The 21644-nt window shown below is 37.9% G+C and overlaps 1 protein-coding gene across 5 annotated transcripts in view; it reads left to right on the top strand.

The window, feature by feature from the left end:
* The window catches only part of RB1CC1 (RB1 inducible coiled-coil 1), an 83237-nt gene that overhangs the window by 6741 nt on the left and 54852 nt on the right, over nucleotides 1–21644 (top strand). For 2 of the 5 annotated variants that reach the window (XM_052788644.1, XM_052788641.1), the window contains exons 2-6: nucleotides 2800–2887; nucleotides 7302–7420; nucleotides 9471–9598; nucleotides 12133–12259; nucleotides 12521–12691. In XM_052788644.1, the coding sequence (XP_052644604.1) occupies nucleotides 9528–9598; nucleotides 12133–12259; nucleotides 12521–12691 (369 nt within the window). In that variant the 5' untranslated portion in view covers nucleotides 2800–2887; nucleotides 7302–7420; nucleotides 9471–9527. Of the gene's footprint in view, nucleotides 1–2799; nucleotides 2888–7301; nucleotides 7421–9470; nucleotides 9599–12132; nucleotides 12260–12520; nucleotides 12692–19174; nucleotides 19230–21644 lie in introns of those variants that run through there. The other 3 variants (XM_052788643.1, XM_052788642.1, XM_052788645.1) reach the window with 2 other exon arrangements.

Genomic DNA, 21644 nt, shown 5'->3' with positions numbered 1-21644 from the left:
TAACCAGTGTTTATGTGATTGTGGTCTTGGTTAACCAGAGAGAGAGTGTTAGTGAAAGAAGTATTGGTGCTGACTTGTCTGAGTTTGATGTAAGAAATAAAGGAATTTTTCTTGGTTGTTTCTCGCAGAATTGTTTGCAAACACTAAGATTTTTACATGCTAATTATTTTTAAAGAGTATATGTCTACAGGGAGAACCTTCCCACCAGTATGGAGTCAGTCAGTAACTTGAATAAAACCACCTGAAGCTCCACATACCCAGGAGCACCATTCTTTGCAAAGTGAATGTATTAATCTCTGTAATTGGAGGGAGACTTGTAGTCTGCAAATGCTTTTGAAATGGCAAAATTACACATAACTGAAGGTTTTGTCAGCTTTTTTTAACTTTGTCAAAAACCAAGTTGCAGACAGCTGTGGAAAGACTGTTTCCATCAATTAAAAACAAAAAAAGAAAGAAAAAGGGTACTTCTGCAGGCTGTGGGCTCTTTCCTAGCAATAAGAATGTCAGAAACCCTTGGTTTGTTTTCTGACTTGTACCTGTTAACTGAGGCACAGAAGTTTCACTTTCTGTCAGGTAAGAGATGTGGGGTTTTGAAAAATGGTAAAGCATTGTGGTTTTTTGTTGTTTTGGTTTTGTGTTTTGTTTGTTTTTGGTTTTTTTTTTACTGTTGGAGGAGAAAGAAAAACTTTTGCCTGATATATTATAGGGGTTGTGTTTTGGTAGCTCCTCAAATCAGTGAAAACAGCAGTGTAAATAGATGCTAACCTTCAGATCTGAAGTTTTATAACGTCTTACATATGGAGTCATGACACAATGCCTAATAATGTGCTTGTTGCCTCATAAACATGCTTGAAACTATTGCCTTTCTAGAGTTCACGATATAAGTTGTGTCTGAACTTGTAAGAAGGTGCATTGTTTTGGGCCGCACCAATTTCAAAGCTACTCTTTAATGCACAATGTTTTCTTACGTGCCCAGATGCAGTTGCTTTTGATCTTCTGCTGTTCCACCGTTGATGATGTTGAGCATCTGTGAAGGTACTTCTGCACCTGCTTTGCTGAATGAGGAGCTTCCATGCAATTGAGTTGCAGGAGCAACTCTGAATATGGTGGTCATATGTAACTCTTAACGTATGAGTTGGTGTTGTGTAAAATGATTCATCTTGGAGCGGAGGGGGAAGCCTCTTATACAATGAATTACTGTATACTGAATTACTGAGTTTTGAAATTCCTCTTTAGTGAATTGGGAAGTAGGGACTTAGGCATGTTTCCTGGTTGCTCTGCAGAATTGGAGCTTGGTTCTTGTGCTGTGCTGAGTGGAAAAGACTTGCTTTACTGACCAGCAGCTGAGTTCGAGAGCTGTTAACAACGCAGTGACTGTTGGAGATGCTGTAATTAAGTAACCGCCTCTGTGCCTGATGCACGTCTCAACAAAGTATAAATAGAGTTCCAGATGGCACCTTACAGATGTCAGGGATTGGCAGCCTTTCTTTAAGACTACAGTGTGGCTTGAACATGAGGTTTGTAGGCTTTGATATAAGGTCGTAATGGGTTAGGATCTCCACCTGGAGTAACATGTGTCTCAGTGATTAGATGTGGTCTTCTGGTTAAATTTATTTTGGAGGAGTGGGGGATGAAATTATTCTCTGCAGCTGGGTCAGGAGGAGCCCTACTATTTATTCATCACATAGCTTAGGATTTTTTTTTTTTTAAGTTTTACTTCAGGTTTTTAAAGTGCCTTTTAAAGTATGTTTCCTTTCAACACTCTGTTGTCCAGATAAGGGTATGCATTTGCATTGTATTTTAGAAACTGTGCCATTTCTGTTCCTAAAAGCATTAGTAAAGAATGTGTGCCCTCATAATGAGGTCATTCTGTCTGTTCTTCTGGTGGGGTAGTAGTCTTCTGCAAAATTAAGATATTTTCTGGTTAGATGCATTGGTTGCAGTATTGAAGAAAGCTCCTTGAAGTCTGCTTTTAGAGATCTTTTGTTTCCTTAAATTCAGCTTCAGTCTCTATGTTCATTTTCCTTTGATGCTAGGATTTATGTGCTATAAAATCCTTTGCTTATGAGGTGAGGTGTGCAAATTGGAGCAAGAGAGCATTTTTTGAGACAGGCACCTGAAAAAACAAGGGAAGTAGAGGTAGGAGACAGGTTTGTAGAAGAAAACAAAATTAATTGGAACATTCTGTGTTAGTCTTACACCGTTGTCTATTGCAGAGTTGCCTAAGTCAAAGTGAAACAGGAAATACTGCTCTAAACGGAGAGAAAGGTGAAATCACAGGAATTGCAGCATCTCAATGGCAAACCTTAAGATTTGCTGTATCGAAATGAAGCACAGCTTTATAAGATGTTAATGCACCCCAAAGTTGGTTCTTCATCTCCAGAGGTAATAAAGGTATATTTTCCTTGAGGGGAGGTGTTCTCCAGATAAGATACTCAGTAAATGAGGAATAGCACTTGAGTCTTTTAAGCATGTGACAGACTTGTCAGCCTTTGCTTTGGATGAATTGGCCTTTTGACAGGCAGGAATTCTGCAGTGATGTGCTGTGAGACGCCTGACCCTTGTGATCAGGGGTAACATTTATGATTCATATTGGAGGCACTGTTACCTGCAGTATAGCCTCAGCTGGTCTGTAGTAAGAGAAGAGAAACTTCCTTTATTAGCAGCATACAGATGATGTTCATACAGAGCCATGTGAATGTCTAATAATTAGCAATGTGGAATTGCAGGCTTTTGAGTGAACAGTGAGAGTCTTGCCTTGCTTAGGTAGTTAAGCTAGTTCTATCTGTCTGCTTTCAGAGTTGAGCCCCTTCCAACCTGGAGATATACATAGTGGGGAGAGAGTTTGGGCCTCTTGGTCCTCTATGACCTGGGAGATGAAGCATTGGTAAGTATGGCACTTACTGTACAGATGTGAAGCAGTACTTCCCTAGGCACAAAAAGCAAGGTACCTTATACTGCTGGTGTGTTGCTGTTGAAGATGGAATTTTAAACCACTGGGTTATAAGGAAAGCCATGACTTTGGCATAGGTCAGTTTAAATTCCAGGGAGTTAAAGAAAAATGTATTAATATCTTCGTTTGCTTGAGTTTAGTTTGTAATCTAGTTTATAAAGGAGGCATGGGAAATGAGATGTCAGAAACATGCGCATGAAGTTAAATATTGGGATATTGTAGAGGAAACTTAATGACTTTGAAGTGAAGTTGATAATGCCCCTTTAAACCCAAACAGCATAAAAGTTGATTTCTGTCTTTGTCCTACCCTGAATGCCATATTTCAGTGTGAAGTTGGAAGGAATTGTGCCATGAAACAATGGAACAGTCAGAATTGGATAATGGAGCAGGGATTCTGCACTTAATGGTAGAAAAGGTTGGTTAATGTAGCCATAGGATTATTTGTGGAGTGCTGTGAAACCCATGACTCCTGTACTGTAATTACAAAAAGGAAAGGTCTGTAAACAGGCATTCATTTCCTTTTACAGTTGTAACAATGAGCATGTTCTGAACTAAATAAAATACATTTCAAAACTTCTAAACAACATGCATTGAAAGTATTGATCAACATAGACTTCAAAAGTATTCAGTTGTTGAAGAGTTTATATTGGACAGGAAAAGCTTGCAATATTTTTATGAAGTGAAGCAGATGTAGTAATTGCATTGCAATGTAAACACAATGTAGAGCAGTGAAATAAATGTTATAACCAGCATAACATATTCGTGGCTGCTTTTGGTGTTTTGTTAGCTAATGTAACAAAATATACATCTTCTGAATTAATTCTGGAAGCTTTCTCTACTTTGTGCTATTCTTACTGTAATTTTTGTAATCTCATTCTTTTTCTTATATTCATGTCAACCATATTCTGTCTGCTCTGGCAGCTGCTACAGGAGTTTCCTTTTCAGCTATTTTTCAATGGTGTTACTGATAATTCATGGTGTTGATCATACAAGCTTCCATCCCATAATTTGAAGGATCTAGTTTATATGATAGCACGGATCTAATGTAATGCTAAAAAAGCCTGAAATTCTCTTAATGGCCTCTTGAGGTAATACAAACAGAAGAATAATAAAATGTATGTGTTTATGGATATATTCTGTTGAAGCTTGATGGTGCCTGACTTCACTCCAAGCTTATGTTAAAAACTTGTCTTACTGCTGACTCACAATATTCTTGAATATTGGGAACAAACTTAAAGGCTAATTTGTGATATGTGGCTGACCTTGCTTGTAATAGTCTGCTGTAACCAGACCTTTGAAAGAAGAGACTTAGGCAACTGTGACCAGTTTTCATGCATCTCCCCCTTTAACTAATACTGGACTTTGTGGCCAGACTCAGCCAGATGTTGTCTGGAGATGCAAGATTAGGGAGAGCTCTCAAAATTCAGTTTCTTCCAGTGCTCTGAAAACAGGCAGCTGCAGAGAGGCACTTGACATAATTCCTGCTAAAGGGAGGGCTGCAGCCTGCCTTTATTGGGCATCAGTGAATCTGCAGGAGAGCTTGGTGTTAAAGGCATGTATTCTCTGAAACCTTTCACACGTTCCTGGAAGTTGCTGGAAGTACTCACTGAAATTTGTGGCTACTTTGAGAGTGGATGAATTCAACTTTTTTTTTTTCTTCTTTTTATTTAAAGAGTGACCTAATACAAATTTGTCCTGCCTGTCTAAGTGGATTTGTGTTCCCCCAGGATTGTTTGTTGAAATGTTGGGTAGAAGAAACAACACTTGTTTTTTGACTTCTTAATGGTTGCAAAGGAATTAGAATAGAGATTATAGTGTTGCAGTCCTACTTCGTGGCAGAAGTGTTTCAGTAGTTTCTTGCTATTCGTGTTAATGTGCATTACTTTGATGTAAAGCAAGTATTCATAAATTTATTTTGCTCAAGTGCAACTACTGATTGCTGATAGCTAATCTGGAGGAAGACACTTCAGTTACTGTTTTTCCAATGGTGGTACTTAAACACATTGCTTTTTTCCCTTTTATTGCCCCTTTGCTTCTGACAGGGTGACGTGTGCCTTTTGCGTAGGAGTAAAGAGGGAGTGGACAGGAGGGAGGAAGATAATAGCTCAAGTAACAGCCAAAGTGTTCCATGCGCATAAAATACGTGTAATAGTTGTGTAATTTTTTCGTTTGTCATAAGGTTTTCAAATTTGGGATGAAGTGTTTTTGATTTACCATTAGTAGCATGAGTTGTATAAAATGATTTACACGTCCTAATGGTTTTCAGACTTCAGCAAACCTATTTTTAGTAATGGATTATCACCCTTTTTAGTGCCTGATCATCTTCTCAGATAGCTTGCTAGGGCATTAACATGATAGAAATAATGTTTGTTTGCAGTTTGAGGTTTGATTATACACTTGTCTGACTGCCCTGAGCCCAACTGCTCATCACTGCCTTCCTTGCCAAGGGCTCCTTTTCCTTTGGCACTGCTACTTAACTGACAACAGTTAAAATGAACTAGGTTAGCCTAAAAAGACCACCTTTCTTGATATGGTTAATTTTGATTGTTGTGGCCAGTTGACCCTGGCTGGATGCCAGGTGCCCACAGAAGCTGCTCTGTCACTGCCCTCCTCAGCTGGACAGGGGAGAGAAAATATAACAAAAGGCTCATGGGTCGAGATAAGGACAGGGAGAGATCATTCAACCAATTACCATCACGGGCAAAACAGACTCGACTTAGGGAAAATTAACTTAATTTATTGCCAATCAACCAAAGTAGGGTAATGAGAAATAAGACCAAATCTCAAAACACCTTCCCTCCACCCCTCCCTTCTTCCCGGGCACAACTTCACTCCCAGATTCTCTACCTCCTCCCCCCTCAGTGGCACGGGGCGACTGGGAATGGGGGTTGCGGTCAGTTCATCACACGTTGTCTCTGCCGCTCCTTCCTCCTCAGGGGCAGGACTCCTCACACTCTTCCCCTGCTCCAGCGTGGGGTCCCTCCCACAGGAGACAGTCCTCCATGAACTTCTCCAATGTGGGTCCTCCCCATGGGCTGCACTTCTTCATGAACTGCTCCAGCGTGGGTCCCTTCCACAGGCTGCAGTCCATCAGGCACAGACTGCTCCAGCGTGGGTCTCCCGTGGGGTCACAAGTCCTGCCAGAAAACCTGCTCCAGCGTGGGCTCCTCTCTCTACAGATCTGCAGGTCCTGCCAGGAGCCTGCTCCAGCACAGGCTTCCCACAGGGTCACAGCCTTCTTTGGGCATCCACCTGCTCCAGCGTGGGGTCCTCCCCGGGCTGCAGGTGGATATCTGCTCCCCCGTGGACCTCCATGGGCTGCAGGGGGACAGCCTGCCTCACCATGGTCTTCCCCACGGGCTGCAGGGGAATCTCTGCTCCGGCGCCTGGAGCATCTCCTCCCCCTCCTTCTTCACTGACCTTGGGGTCTGCAGGGTTGTTTCTCTCACATATTCTCACTCCTCTCTCCGGCTGCAGTTTCTGTGCCCCAGCAACTTTTTTTTTCCCTTCTTAAATCTGTTACCTGAGAGGCGCTACCACCGTCGCTGATGGGCTCAGCCTTGGCCAGCGGTGGGTCCTTGTTGGAGCCAGCTGACATTGGCTCTGTTGGATAATGGGGGAAGCTTCCAGCAGCTTCTCACAGAAGCCACCCCTGTAACCCACCCCGCTACCAAAGTCTTGCCACCCAAACCCAATACAAGTTTAAACAGCAGTTGTGGGAGAGGAAGCCCGTGGCAAGGAGGCCAGTGACAAGCAGCTGGGAATGGTGACCTTTTCAGTTTATTAAAAAAAAAAACACAACTAACAAACATTTTGAAAGTAGGTGAATGGCTTAAACAAGGTTATCTTGTTTCATGTAAGGAAGACGATGCTGATTCCTGAAGGAACCTGTTGGATACAGCTGCAGGATAAGACTGTTCATTCAACAGCAGTAGTATGTGTGCCTTTTTACACTGGATTTTCTTAGATAAATTGCATTTTGTTATGACTTTCTTTATTGCTCTTAGCGTCATCATATCAGCATTCTGTACCAGTTCTGAAAAATACTTTCAGTTAATGGAAATACAAGCAGTTCTTTTTAGTGAACTAAATTTACCTGCTTGTAAATACTAAAGAATATCGCTAACGGTTATTTTAAACCAAACTTGTGGGCAAAAATATTCTGGTATGTAGCAGTTTTGAGCAGACTTGTAACTGGGTAGCATTGTTAATTAAAAAAAAATACTACCACATAATTATTCTTTCTGGCATTGACATACACGGATTTCTGGGCTAGATGCAATGATGACCATAAAATCCTGACATTTTAATAATACCTGTAATTGTATTCTGTATCTTTTCTTTGCAGATCTTCTCTGGCTTTGAACAGCCATGCTACTCTGTTGCCAAAAATCAAGTAAAGCGAATGTGCACGTTTATTGTCCTCTTGAATTTGAAGAAGGTGGTAGCTTTGTATAGTGCCTGAAGGTAATTCTTTCTTTGCTTGAAGTTAAAAAGTTTGAGACTGCTGATGCATGCATGGCAGATGCTGTCATAAATATTTTTGATCTTGATAATGTGTTTTCTTTCTGTGTTTTAAGTAGCTTTATTGTTAAGGTATGGAGAGGTAAATATTTGATTAAAATTTCACTTTATGTACATAAAGTTTCCAGACAGATTCTCTCTTAAATATTACTTCAGCTTAGAAAGTAATGTTTATATGAAAACTAGATACTATACAAGCCTTTTACTTTGCTTAGGTGGAAAAGAGCTTGCTTTTTTTCTTTTTTTTTTTGGTGGGTGCTCCATGGTGCTTGCTTTAAGCATTGTATTTAACATTTGTTTCTAATTCTACCTGGACCACAGTCACAAATACACCCTTTGTAAAAAGAAGTCTCTCTGTACACATAAGACGGATTAATTCTGAAACCTAGGCCAAAGAATTTAGTAATAAATTTTTGCTAGCTTGTTCTTGGTGTTCGGCAGTTTTTGTCTATCTAATAACTTTGTTTATAGAATATATTCTTCTTTTTCCAATATAAGTTGGAACTGGTGCCATTGAGTACAGTAGAGTTCAAGTGCAAGGACAACAAAACTCAATTCAGATCAAATTATTTAACTGGGGCTTTTTTATTTGATATGGTTCCATTTCTGAAGCCTTGTTGTGAAAATGCATGTTTTGACTAGTTTATGTATAAGTAGTGCTTGAAAAGTGTGTGGAAAGCCACTCTCCTGAAATAAAGCTCTTTTGACTTTTTGGAATTATTATTCTGGTAAAACCTCTCCCCCCTCCCCATTTTAATGTGTTTTTGTTATTTTTCTCTATGGTTTGTCAATTTTGCTCTGTGTGGGCAAAGAGATAAATGCAAATTCAGACTCACTTTGGAATAATACAATTAGCTGTGTAGACCATGTGTGTGTGTCCTGTTCATCTTCCAGGGAAAGAGGGACTTCTTGTATTTCCTGTGAAGTAATTTAATCCAAAAAGTCATTTTTATAATGATATAAGAAAATTGCTTAGTGGCTGAAACTTTTACAGCTTAACTTTGCATAAGTCCTTTCCCATAAAAAAAAATGTCAGGTCATTGGTGACAGCAGTGCTAGTTGTACTTCTGTAGTAGCTTTGTTAGTGTGGAGGAAATTATTCATAAACTTCTGAGCTCCTGAGGAGGAGAAGAGAAAAAGTCTCAGAAGTACAGAATATTTCAGTGGTAAAATCTCAGATTAAATCTCAATGTTTTACAAAGTAGTTCAATGTTTCTCATCTGTTATGTACACTGGAAAAACGTGCTTATAGTCACTCATGCAGATGCTTGTAGGGCATAGGACTGAAAATGCATTCAACGTGTTGGACTGCACTTTCGTTTTTGATTACTCCATATTTGCTATTAGTGATGAAGAAAGTAGGTACAGATTTAGCTAGTGCTGAAAACAGAGGAAAACATTTTTTAAAAACTATTACTTAATTATGGAGAGATACAAAAAGAAAATCTACATAATCTTAGCTATTTTTTATTTTTATTTTTTGCTAATGCTTCTGTATGTCTTGAGTGCAAAAAAACTACAGATAGGGATAGTAGTGAGCAGATAGACTTTAGCTGTAAGTTGAAGAATGAATACTTACAGCATAGATCTGGTGCTGTTTGTAAAATCTAGAAAAGATATCTGAAAATAACTGTATCTGGGGCTTTAAAAATGCATTTCACAATTGAGAAAAGGCAGGTAATGATCTGAGATGGTATCCTCTGCAACTGAAAGTTGTGGGTTGGATTTTTTTTTTTTTTGGTTTGGTTGTTTTTGTTTTTTAATTCTCCTCAGTGTATATTTTCGTGTGTTCTCCTGACCATCTGCATATGTGGAGGCTTACCTTGCCCTTGTTTCTGGTCAGAGGAGCATCTGTGTTTAGTAATGAATAAAGAACTGTGGAATGTGAGATTGATGTATTCACCCACTATATATCTAAAAGTATTTTTTCAAAAGCATATACGTATTGTCTTTGTAACTCGTATGTGAAACTAACACTTGAATTCTTTTTCAGTTTCTAAATGATTTTAGCAGTGGAAGTTATAAACTTCAGAGACATAAAGAAATCATCATGAAGCTATATGTATTTCTGGTCAACACTGGAACTACCCTTACCTTTGATACGGAACTTGCTGTACAAAAGTAAGAAAGTAAATTAATTGTGTTTTGGTTTTTTGGTTTGGGGTTTTTTTAAGTTTAAAAAAAAAAAAAAAGAGTATATATACTTTTTGTTTACTGAGTTCTGCAGAGATGATACTCAGTTGTTTTTTAGTATGTCCATGTAGTTATCTTCTCGGTTTTCATGTATTTCAGTGAGTTTGGGTTGGGGGTTTTTTTGATTAGCGTTTTCAATGGTTTGCAGGTGATTGTGTGTGTCTGAGGTCCCATGAAAGAGTGGCGAGGTTATCTACTTTCTGGGGCAGTGACAGAGGATGACCTGCTCTTAGCTGAGTCTGGTGTTATGTTTGGTGTTTTTTTGGAAACACTGTCAGAATGACTTCTGATCTTCTGTGACCTTTTATTGGATGGCATTTTTATTTAGGATTCCTGTGTAAAAGGTTTATTTTTTACTGACTGTCATCATAGAAGAAATTCTGCAGATTGCTCTTTTTCCTGTCAGTATATACTCATCTTGAAGAAAATATGCGCTCTGTAATATTTTTAGGTTGGATGCTAAAGAACTGGCATATAGGTTTTTGTCTCGTGTCCAGGATGGGACTGGTTGGTTCTGTTCTATGTTGTAAGGCTCCAAAATGTTTTACAGCATTTTATATGTAAAACATGAACTTCTGAATGCCCAACTGCCTGAAACACGAGCAGTGTTACAGAATCATAGTTAAGTTCCAACAAATTTGCTACTTGTATTTTTTCACTGTACATTAAAAGCATCTTGCAAATGTAAAGATACTTTTAGAGCTGTCTAGATATACTGGATGTATTGTATCCTTTTTCTTTGTTCTCATGTGGGACTCTGATCTAATAAGTAAATCGTATATAATATCATGATAGCCCATACACCTTGGAGCTAGTAAGAGCCAAGCTTACCTACCTTCTGTCTTTATATTCTATCAGTGATGAATGAGCTGCAAGTGATTGTGCTTGAAAGACTTCTACCGTGGATTTTGTGCTCAAATCCATTGTTTCCTTTCTCCCGAATTCCTGTTTGTAATTTTCATGACTCAACAAGTGAATTTGGATTTTGAAACTTGTTTGGGGTTGAAGGGCCCTAAGACTGTCTACACTGATTGTTTTTGTATGCTCTTCTGCAAAGCCTACTGACACTCAGGGTATCATTGAGCATGAAATAGTGTTCCATCTCAGCCATTCTGGATCTACCAGGTCATTTGCAGATGTGTCAGTACCCCTGTATGCTGTCTGGTACATTGAGACATTCTGTTCCCAAATCATGGTGAGTGAGGTACAGCATCTGAGCTGCCAGACCAGGCACCTAATAGTCTGGCATGGGCCGATGTTTTGCTCAGTTGGATAGTTCTTTGAGAAAGAAGCTTTCCAACAGCTGAACCACACAAAATCCAAGACTCTTCAGTTGAACAGTTTAACTTCTTATTCTGTATACCTAGACTTGCTCTTTTTAGCAAGACTAACTTTCTTGGGTTCTTTGCCTGTCTCCTTGTACATGGATAGGCCAAGCTGTCTTCCCAAAGACCATGGATGTGGTAGGTGAATGCTTTCTGTAACGCGGTTAGCGAGTACAAGCTTGTGCTCATGAGATATTTGTAGTGAATTCATGACGTCGTATTGAATCATGGTTATTTTAGATAACTGATCTTTATTTTTCAAGTACCATATAGCCAGTAACATTGTTATGTTTCCTGCCAGTTATATCAAAACCACTGATGCTTGTTGATTATTCACTGGATACTCTGAAGCTTTTTAATACCTTTGCACAGGTACTACTCCAGTGTGTTATAGTTTGGATCAGTTACTGTATCATATTAGTAAATTCTTGTTTAGTTTCCTCTTTGCCTGTGTCTTCAAGACAAACTCTAGAACTGTCTAAAATAAGTGGTAATGTGAAGATGTCATCACCCAGAATTAAATGTACAAGGATGGTGAATGAAAACAAGGATGGTTTATTGATCTACTTTCTGCATTAAAAGTGTCTGTAATGTTTATATGAATTTGTTACATATATATATATGGATTGTTTAATTTCCTGTTATTGTTAAGTGCTGTACTGCACTTCATGTACAGTAAATCAGAGTTGATTAGGTGAAATTGTGCTTACATTATGCATAATGAAGTGCTAATATTCTTGTCTTCTAGGGTTTCATTCAGCTGTTTGTTCATAAAATATATATTCAAAGAACATAATATGACTTTTGCAGTTATTATCCTAAATACCTGATATGACTTAATCCAGAATTTCAACGTGCTATCAGATCTTCTTGGAAAAAGATTGCTGATGACTTCCCAGTAATGGAGAGGCTGTCTTCTAATAAGCTATCAGCTAAAAGCTGGATATCCAGAATGCAACACATTACAGCACTTACAGAACTTACAAATATGTCATTGTGCAGAATAAGAAGTAATAATTCTTTAAAAAAAGTTCTACTTTGACACAGACAAGTCACCTGTCTCTATTACAGGAATATGTAAAATTAGAGACACAAGTATGCTGATAAGAGTCGTCATCTCTTCCCATTTTTTTCCAGTGTGGCTGATCTGAAACATGCAATTCAAACAAAGTATAAGATTGCCATTCAGCACCAAGTACTGGTTGTCAATGGAGGAGAGTGTATGGCACCAGACAGAAGAGTGTGTAGTTACAGTGCTGGAACAGTAAGTGCATACTGCATTCTTTGCCTAAACTGTCATTTATAGGGGAAGAAAAAGACTTTTTACTAAGGGATTTTTAAGTATTTTTCTGTAATGTACTGTTTGCTGGATTTCTTTGCTTTGAGAAACAGATGGTTATATATTAGCTTATACATGTAGATTTTAACGTGTTCTTGACGCGTTACCTGCATGATGAAATAATTGGTAATTGAACAGTGTGTTGCCTTTACTCAGTGTTTGGTTTCATTTTCTTTTTGAGTGTAGGATACCAATCCAATTTTTTTATTCAACAAAGAAATGATCTTGTGTGAACGTCCACCAGCTATCCCCAAAACCACGTTTTCAGCAGAGAATGAGATGGAATTGAAAGTAGAAGAATCTCTCATGATGCCTGCAGTGTTTCATACGGTAGCATCACGGACACAACTTGCTGTGGTAAGTAAATTCTTACTGTACTTGCACACCAAAGGAAAATAACATTTTTGTTATTTGCTTGATATAAATTGTGAAATAGTTTGTTCAAGACAGTAAGAATGGCATATTAGTGGTAATGTATTCTTCAGAGCCTTTGTCTCAAAGTTTCAAGGTAGGTATTGAAATGTGCATGCTTCTTCAGCATGTTCAAAGCTTCTTTCAAAAGCGTATTGTAATACAGCTTTATGGATGCATATGTTTACAGCATTTGCAAAATAAAAGCAATCTGGTTGCTTTGGACCCATGCCTTAATGCTCTGCCTTATTTTCAGTGTTTTCAGTCTGCCTCAACCTGAAAACAGAAAAGTTACTGTGGAAACGTTGTTAACCCAAGTAGAAAATTAGCAGTATAATTTCTAAAAGCACCTTGCTAAGCTTCTGTTTTCATCTTATATATCTAAACAACTGGTGAGGAATTAATAAAACTAAGCTTTCTTTTCCTAAAATTCAGGTCTTTCATTCTTGAGTGCTGTCTTTTACTTGCGTAGAAAGCAAACTTTGTCAGAAAATTCCAATTTGATTACACCTGTATTATTTTGATAGGGGGAACTAGCTCCCTGCAACATTGTCAGTAAGATATCAAGTGTGCATGCAGTAGGAACAGCTTGAAGAGAGTGACACAATGCCTTCAGTAGCTGGACTGATTGCTTTTCTTAATGTTAGGAAATACTGCCCTCATTTTCCTTTTCAAATTTTATACTTCAATGCATTAAATATTTTTCATGTCTCCAAAGATTATTATTTAAACTTCTGGCAGCTGGTAGTGGGGGAATGGTTATGTGTAGCACTTAGCACAAAACGAATAGTAATATGTTTTCAGCACGTTGTTTTGGTAGTAAAGTTTCTTAGTTTCAGTGAAGACTTTAATGCAGTCCAAAAGAATATTTAGCACTTTTAGTGGCTGGTTTTTAATACTGTACAGCTGAATTAATAGAGAAGTGCTAAGTCTTGCATATATAGTACAGGGTTTTTTGTTTTTTCCCTTGTCTCCTGACCTGTCAGGAGGAGGAAAGTTAGCCTGAATAATCTGACCTTGACATACTTTCTGATTTAAGGCAAGGATTGAGTCCAGTAGGCTCTCTTCCTTTTTCTACCACCTGTTGACAGTTACTGCTGACTTAGTAAATAGGACCTTGAGTTATTAGGGATCTGTGAATCATGACTGTCATACAGAGAAGAATGGATATCGATGCGAATTCAGCTAGGAGTGGGAGGATTTCATCTATGCGCTTCGAAGAGTGTGAGGATTCTGGTTTTAGCAGCTGAAACTGAAAGTGCTTTAAAACCATTTTTTGTGAGGTGTTAAGAGGATATTATAAAAGTCAGCAAGACTGATACCTATTAAATGTTTAAAATTGATTTGATACGAAAGTTGGTGAGGGGTCTGGAGCACAAGTCTTATGAGGAGCGGCTGAGGGAACTGGGGCTGTTTAGTCTAGAAAAGAGGAGGCTGAGGGGAGACCTTATTGCTCTCTACAACTACCTGAAAGGGGGTTGTAGTGAGGTGGGTGTTGGTCTCTTCTGTCAGGTGGCTGGAGATAGGATGACAGGAAATGGCCTCAAGTTGAGGCAAAGGAGATTTAGGTTAGATATTAGGAAAAATTTTTTTACTGAGAGGGTTGTCAAACATTGGAATGGGCTGCCCAGGGAAGTGGTTGAGTCACCATCCCTGGAGGTATTCAAAAAGCGAGTGGACAGGGTACTTCAGGACATGGTTTAGTGGGCATGGTTGATGGTTGGACTCGATGATCTTGAAGGTCTTTTCCAACCTAAATGATTCTATGATTCTATGAAAGGGGGCTGTAGTAATTACTATGGTCTTTGTGTTTGTGCTTTACTTAAGGTAATGGAAGTGAAAGGTGGTGGTACCTAGTCTTACATTTCTCGTTGATATTTTATCTTCTTTCTTCATCCTATCTCTGATTTTGTGCTCTTGAAGATTCTCAATTTTTGTTTTAGTCTGGTGAAGTTAGTATACACTGAGAAAACAGATTTAATTCCTCTGGAGTAAGCTTTTTATATTCCAGGAATTTTATAAAAATTACTCCTACTTAGACTTGAAAAGAATTATTAGTGCTATATTCTCTTCCCCCTTGATTCTGAAGGATGTATTACTATGCAGAGCAAGCAAGAGTGTTGCAGTGTTTCTGCTTTTAAATTAAATATTTAGATCTTTATTGGCTTGTTCTGGTGGCAAGTCTTCTGTAAGGGAAGCCCATATTTCTGAAATACTCTTAAAAGTCTCTGCATGGAGTACAGCTTTTATTGGCCAACTGGAGCTATAATATTTAGCTAGTGACTGAAAAGTTTATATGGAGTTGAGTGATCCTGAGCTGATTTGCAAGAAGAAAATAAATCTTTCCATACTTGATGGCACTTATATTAATATTATTATGGGATGGGGGGAGGAATTTAGTATTTAAAGGTCTTTAAACATGGATCCAGGTAGAATGGAGCTTTTATTTTTAGCCTGCAGATTTACCTTGAAAAAGATTATTCTGTTCCCCACTTCTTCCAGTTCTTTCCTCCTTGTAAAAGGGCTACAATGATAGTAGAATCTTTTGTGAAAAACTTAGAAATTTATTTAAAGATTAAATAGGTGGTAATATTCTTAAATCTGATACACCTTTACACCCACAGTTAATTTTATCCGAGATTTTAAATCTTTCAAAACCATAGGCTCTGTGTTAGGCTGTGAAAATGCATTGGGTACTTCTTTGGGAGGTCGGGGGAATGATAACACCATCATGTGTCGTGGGAGATTAGTAAATAGGCTATCGTGACTTTAGATGTACCAAGGTGTGAAAACTGTATAAAGGAGTACTGCAGTATTGTACTAAAACAGTTTTTCATGATGCCTGCTTGAAGCATATTGAGCAGTGATTCAGAAGAAACTGAGGGAGGACTGAGGGAATGTGCTTAGAACATTAATCTTCTTCAAGGTTCACCATAAGTCTCTTGGCTGGGAGGAAGAGGGAACATGGGATATTAATCCTTCTTAAAATTGATTAAGATCTGGGGAGAGCTAGAAAGGCTCTAAACCTCTGTAGCTGTGAGATTGATGCATCCAAAGCCACACTGAGAGTACTGTATGGGAGACTTCCTGCAAAATGGGCATGAAAAATCTGCCTTAATGATCCAAGCTTTGTCTTTTTATTGATTTTAGAGAGACAGTAACCTGCTTTACCAGAAAAGCAGAGTGACAGTACTTGATGGAGAGTTTTTGCCTGTTGTAATTATTTAGGGTAATTTAATTAATTAAATTTAATTAATATTTACTACTAATACATGTACTAATACAGGATAAAAATGTTTTGTATTAGGAAAATAAAAGTTACAATCTAAATCATTGCTCATGATAGAAAGCCTTACCTATTCTTGTAAAAAATAAGAAACAGTGATGTATAACTATATAAAAGTAGGGGAGAATATTTGATAGCTACCAGTTACTATTTAATTTGGTATCTCTTCTGCCGAGAGGATATACAGTATGATTTTAAAATCAGACTTGATATGAAGTTGTAAACAGCATATGAAATAGTAAAAGTTGTTTAGAAGATGGCTGCTAAGTTACTGTGCAAGAGCTCTTTGTTATCTCTTATACCTCATGCCCTATGTCTACTTTAGTAATAGGCAAATTCAGTGTGTGGAATATTATGAATATTTCAGGGTGTGAAGACTTTTATTTCTATCTTGTTTGTCCCTCATTTTAAGCCTGCCTGAAAAGTGTTGAATTTAATCAAATTTTTTGGCATCTGTGACTTGAACTGTATACTACTTGGCAACTATGCTGTACAACTGTATGAAGGGTGGGTCTTTTACATTACCTTATTTTTTGAACCTTGTGGAGAAAGGTGGACAGATATTTCTGATGCACTTTTTCTGATGCATACTTCGTATACGGCCTTTAACGTTTTTCACAATAACAAGTAGTTTAGATTCTCCTTTAACAGGTACTTTTATTAATCCATGCTTTTGTTTCCTCTCCATTGTTTTTTGCCCGTCTAAAGCTGACCATTGTTGATGTAAATTCTGCTTTTGCTTTCTGCATTTTTTTGCCATAATTTTCAGATATCCTTAGTTACTATTCAGGTATAAACAAAAGTAATCTTTTAGTTCACAGTGGAGGCCCTGGCATTTTTATAGCCATTTGTCCATGTATGTATAGGGTATAGGTATATGTAAAAACAGCATTGTATTTTTTTTATCCAATTGAAACTGATTTCATTAACTTATATGTAGCATTTTTTAGATTTTAATAACCTCCTAACCAAAAATCATTCCTGTAGGAAACTTATTACTTTGTGTTTGGTTTTCCATGGTACTGTGATTATCATATCAAGATACCTCCATCTTTCTTTCTTTTTGCTTTCATGATTTTAACATCTATACAGATTTTCTTAAGTTCCTGTTGATTACCTGAGATCTCATTATGTAGAATCCACAGTATAAAGATTTAGGTAGCTTTAAAGAAGCTATGTCTGTTACCTTAACTTGTTCCTTTACCAATTAAACTGAAATTCTTGCCATAGGTTTTGTCATATATGGCACAATGTCTTTGTTTTATAAACTTTATCAGATCCTTTTTGGTCAGTGTTTGTTGCATTTACTGTCTGGCTTTTAAATCTCAGTTAAAGCAACTTTCTAAGCCTGTTTTCATTTTGTTTCAGTATACTAGTTTCCCTTTGACTAAAAACTTACCTTTGATGTTTGTGCCTAAAGGGTTACAGCTTGCCTTTTTACAACTAGTCTGGTTTCCCACCTCTCTTCCAGTTCAGCAGTTTCGTCCTTGAGCTACAGTATGTGGATGATAAGGTCCACAGAGTGTTTGCAGAAAGTTACGTACACAGCAGCTTAGGAGAAGACAAGCTGTTCCCGGCACAGCTCATTGTGCAATAAACTACGTTGTATGAATCTTGTCTAATCTTGTGGTCTTTTAACAATACTGCTTAAAATAATTTCTGGTAGCTTAGCCTTTAGGAAAGGATTTTTTTTTTTTTTTTTTTTTTGGTGATCTAGCTGAAGTTCCCATGTTATTTGTCCCAGAAGAACGACATTAGAAACTTGGACTTTCTGTTAGTGGGTTTCACATTTCATGTGATACTGCTGCTGTCATCATCAAACTGTCAATTCCAGTCAGTTTTTCTTTGAGAAGTGGGAACGAGGATGAGAAAATGTGTGGTCATTTCATTTGGTTGCCTAAAACCATGGCTGTAGTCATAGTACCTAGATCATTCTTGGTTTAGTTCCAAACGCTTCGTAATACTTAAGCCAAGAGGTAAAGTCATGCTTCCTGAAAGCTGCGTATCTACTGTTTAGAGAAGTGCTCTTTCGCTTCTAGAAAGCTGTTTTGACACCCTCTGGAAAGAGTTACTTTAAAATTTTAATGTTCTTTAAGTCATTGTAATATTTGTAACAATTGTGTAGCTAAATTAATGCCATTCATTCTTTTTGGCTGATTTATTAGTCTAATAGCCAGACACGCTTCTAGCTCCTCCACAGAAGTCCAGACTTCTTTGTAACTTGGATTTAGTGATCAATCTTGTAATCTTTTAAAGTAATTGAGCTGGGTGGGGTTAAAATGGAGTAAGTTTTAGTTTACCCTAAGGTATACTAAAAGATCTACCCTACGATTTACTAAAAGATACAGCATTTGTTTGGGTTGGCCTTTGTAACCAGAACTGCTAGATCAAGCTTTTAGAAAATTCACCAGGAGAAAAAGACTTGGGTGGCTTGGAATCAAGCTAGTAGAAGTTATCACTTACCTTGTACCATGGTTTAATTCCCTGGCTGTGGTGGTTTATGTCAGCTTCTCAGTATTTTTTTTTTTGGTGGTAAATTCTGTCCCTTGACTTCTCCAAGCCTGCTTTTAATGTCAGAGTGAAGAGCTAGTGAAAACAGTACTGAAGAAAGTCATTAAGCTATGACTTACAGAATAAATTATTCTGTATTATGCTGATGAAATAACATTTCTGAGTATGTAATAAGTCATGAACTGTGTGGACAAGTGTCCAAAGGACGCATTCACCAAAAATGACGAATATTAAAGGAGAATGGAATGATCAGTTGTCTTAATGAAAAGAGAGAAATTGCCATGAAATATCAGTCTCCCTCACAGTGAAGTTAACTGTTCTAATTACAGGCTTTAAAAGCTGAAATCTTGAAGTGGTTAATCTAGTATCTTTACTGAGTTATAGTTGAAGGTATATGAGTTAGAGATAACAGTCTTGGTTACTAATTTTGGTAAGCAAGATAACGGTTACCTTTTGTGGAAGCGTTTATCTGCTGTTACAGTGTATGGGCGTGTTTAACTTCAAGGAGCTTTTTTGTTGGCCTGAGGTTGATTTTTTTTTTAGGGTGACTGAAACCTATAAGGAGTCCTTTCTACAAGATTTCAGACACATGGCAATAGAGGACTTTGATGACTTGTTTCCTTTTACCACAGGGTTGTAGAGAATGGAAAGAACCCTGCATTTCCTGAGAACTTTTTTTCTTTAGAGGTAAGTCCAAAGACCACTTAAGGCAGACCTTCCCTGGATTTTTTTCATTCAGATGAGCAGAATTACGACAGTAAGATGCAAAGACAAAGTCTTGATATTGATGGGAAACACTTTACCAGTTAATTTCCATTTTAGATGAAATGTACTTTATTACTTCTGCTGATTTTGATTGAAACATACTAAACAGAAGTAATTATAATCAGAAGAATCACCTAAATTTAAGTTACAATGATCAAGGGAAATAATTCAAGTAAACATTCCGTTAAAGCACTCAGCCAAAGATAAAAATCTTTCTGGTGGGCCTGTGAATTTCTTGACAAATTAGGAAGTGAACGTGCCTTTTTTACTCTTCAACATAACAGCAAGTTGAGATTAGCCTGGGTTTGTCTAATATTGTACTGTTAGTGGTGCTTCTTGAGGTCCACATTCCAGTGGTACAGTGAAGCTGTCAGTGTTCTAGGTATGCTGGTATGGCTGAGTAAGATGGACATAGCTCTACAAGGCAACTGCAAGTTAATTTTTGTGTGCTGTGAACCGTTGGGTGTCTGCCAATTACCCTTGAGTGGATCTGTGAAAAATCAATGACAAAAGCAAGCCTGTTGTTAGGCAGGCTTCATTTTCTGTGCTGGAGCTGGCAACTTTACAGAGAAGTGTTAGGACATATGTTGGATTGCAGGCCTTTATTTATATGCCTGACATAATTCAGGTTTTAGACTTTATTCATTTCGCAGAGAGGTGCTTAATTGTTTTCTGCATACAGACATACTGGTTATGTGAAATAGATCGGTCTTGAACCTTCTAAAGTAGCCTGAGGAGGTCTTCCCAGAAATGTTGTCTGTGGAGATGGTAGGAAGAACAAGCCAAATCACTTGAAGATGTATTTCAGTGGTGATGGAATGATAAGAAAGTTGTATCTGTGTAGTTTTTAATTTCTTAACTACATTTAAGCTACGTAGATACTCCAAAGGAAGCAAGAAGTTTCACCACTTCATTTTCTTGCTGCACACCCTCACATTTTGAAAGCAGGGTTGTAGGATTGACTGAAACAGTGTGTTATTCTTGACCGTTCCATGCAACAATAAAAAATAAAAAATGGTTTAACATAATGTTCTTGTTCCCTGCACTGGTATCTGCTTAGTATGGTCTAAGATTAGGTGGACAAATAGTTACTGTATATGGTTTGAACTTTGTTAGAACCATCTACTTGGACCCCCTTGAATTCAGAGTAATATTCTTTACTATTTGAATGTAATGAGCTTATTTCACGATACCGCCTAAGGAGCCAGCATCAAAAGCAGTACTGGGTTCCTGCCGACTCTTAATTGCATTCAGGTTCATCCATGCAGATAAAAATTCTACTGCTTGCCCCCACCACCCAGAGAGAATTTCTTTGGCACTTGGGATACACATGTAAAAATAACTTTGGGAGGATGATAATATGGAATGCTGTTGTAACATCTTGCATATGTGCCCTGAAACAGTCATGTCTCTGTTTAGTTGTACAATTTGACTTGTAGTGTATTACCTTACAGGTAACTTTGAAAACATGTTATTTGAAAGAAACTTAGCTGTGTTTTCAGGCTAATGAATTTTGAGCTCAATGTTAATTCAGTTTGAGCTCTAAATAGTTCAGGAAAAATCTTTTGTCTCTCAGTATTGTATTTAGGATTGCTTTCATAAGGGGATGTTTTGTTTTAATGTCTGCATCTCCTGTGTATACAACAAGGAGCTGCAGGTCATCTGATAATGAATACCTGGTTGAATACTTAGACAGCATTGGGGTGTTTTTATATAGCAGTTCCTTTGGGCATGTCTCATATGACAGATCCTGACACTTATTAGAATGCCCTTCTGTCACATGGTTTCTAAAAAATAAAGAAATATTAATTTGCCACTCTGGGAAATATTCTTGTTTACTCTCACTTTTTTAGGAGTCAGACTGCTGGGACAAGCTTCTGATTTGGTTAAATTTGGGTAAATTGCCACAGGTTAGACTCCTAGATATAGAGTGTCAGTGCTTGTCATCAGTAGTGTAACAAGTGATCTCAACTGTAATTCCCCCCCCCCCCCCCCCCCCCCCTACTAAAATTTGGTAACTTGTGACTTCTGTTTTGTGTTTCACAGAATCATAGAATGGTTTGGGTTGGAAGGGACCTTAAAGGTCATCTCATTCCAACCCCCTTGCCATGGGCAGGGACATCTTCCACTAGACCAAGTTGCTCAAAGCCCCATCCAACCTGGCCTTGAACACTTCCAAGGATGGGGCATCCACGACCTCTCCGGGCAATCTGTTCCAGTGCCTCACCACCCTCACGGTGAAGAACTTCTTCCTTATGTCTAAACTAAATCTCCCCTCTTTCAGTTTAAAGCCCTTACCCCTTGTCCTATCACTACATGCACTTGTAAAAAGTCCAT

Source organism: Harpia harpyja, chromosome 5, assembly GCF_026419915.1.
Source record: "Harpia harpyja isolate bHarHar1 chromosome 5, bHarHar1 primary haplotype, whole genome shotgun sequence".
Lineage (NCBI taxonomy): Eukaryota > Metazoa > Chordata > Aves > Accipitriformes > Accipitridae > Harpia > Harpia harpyja.
This window is presented reverse-complemented; position numbering and strand designations above follow the sequence as displayed.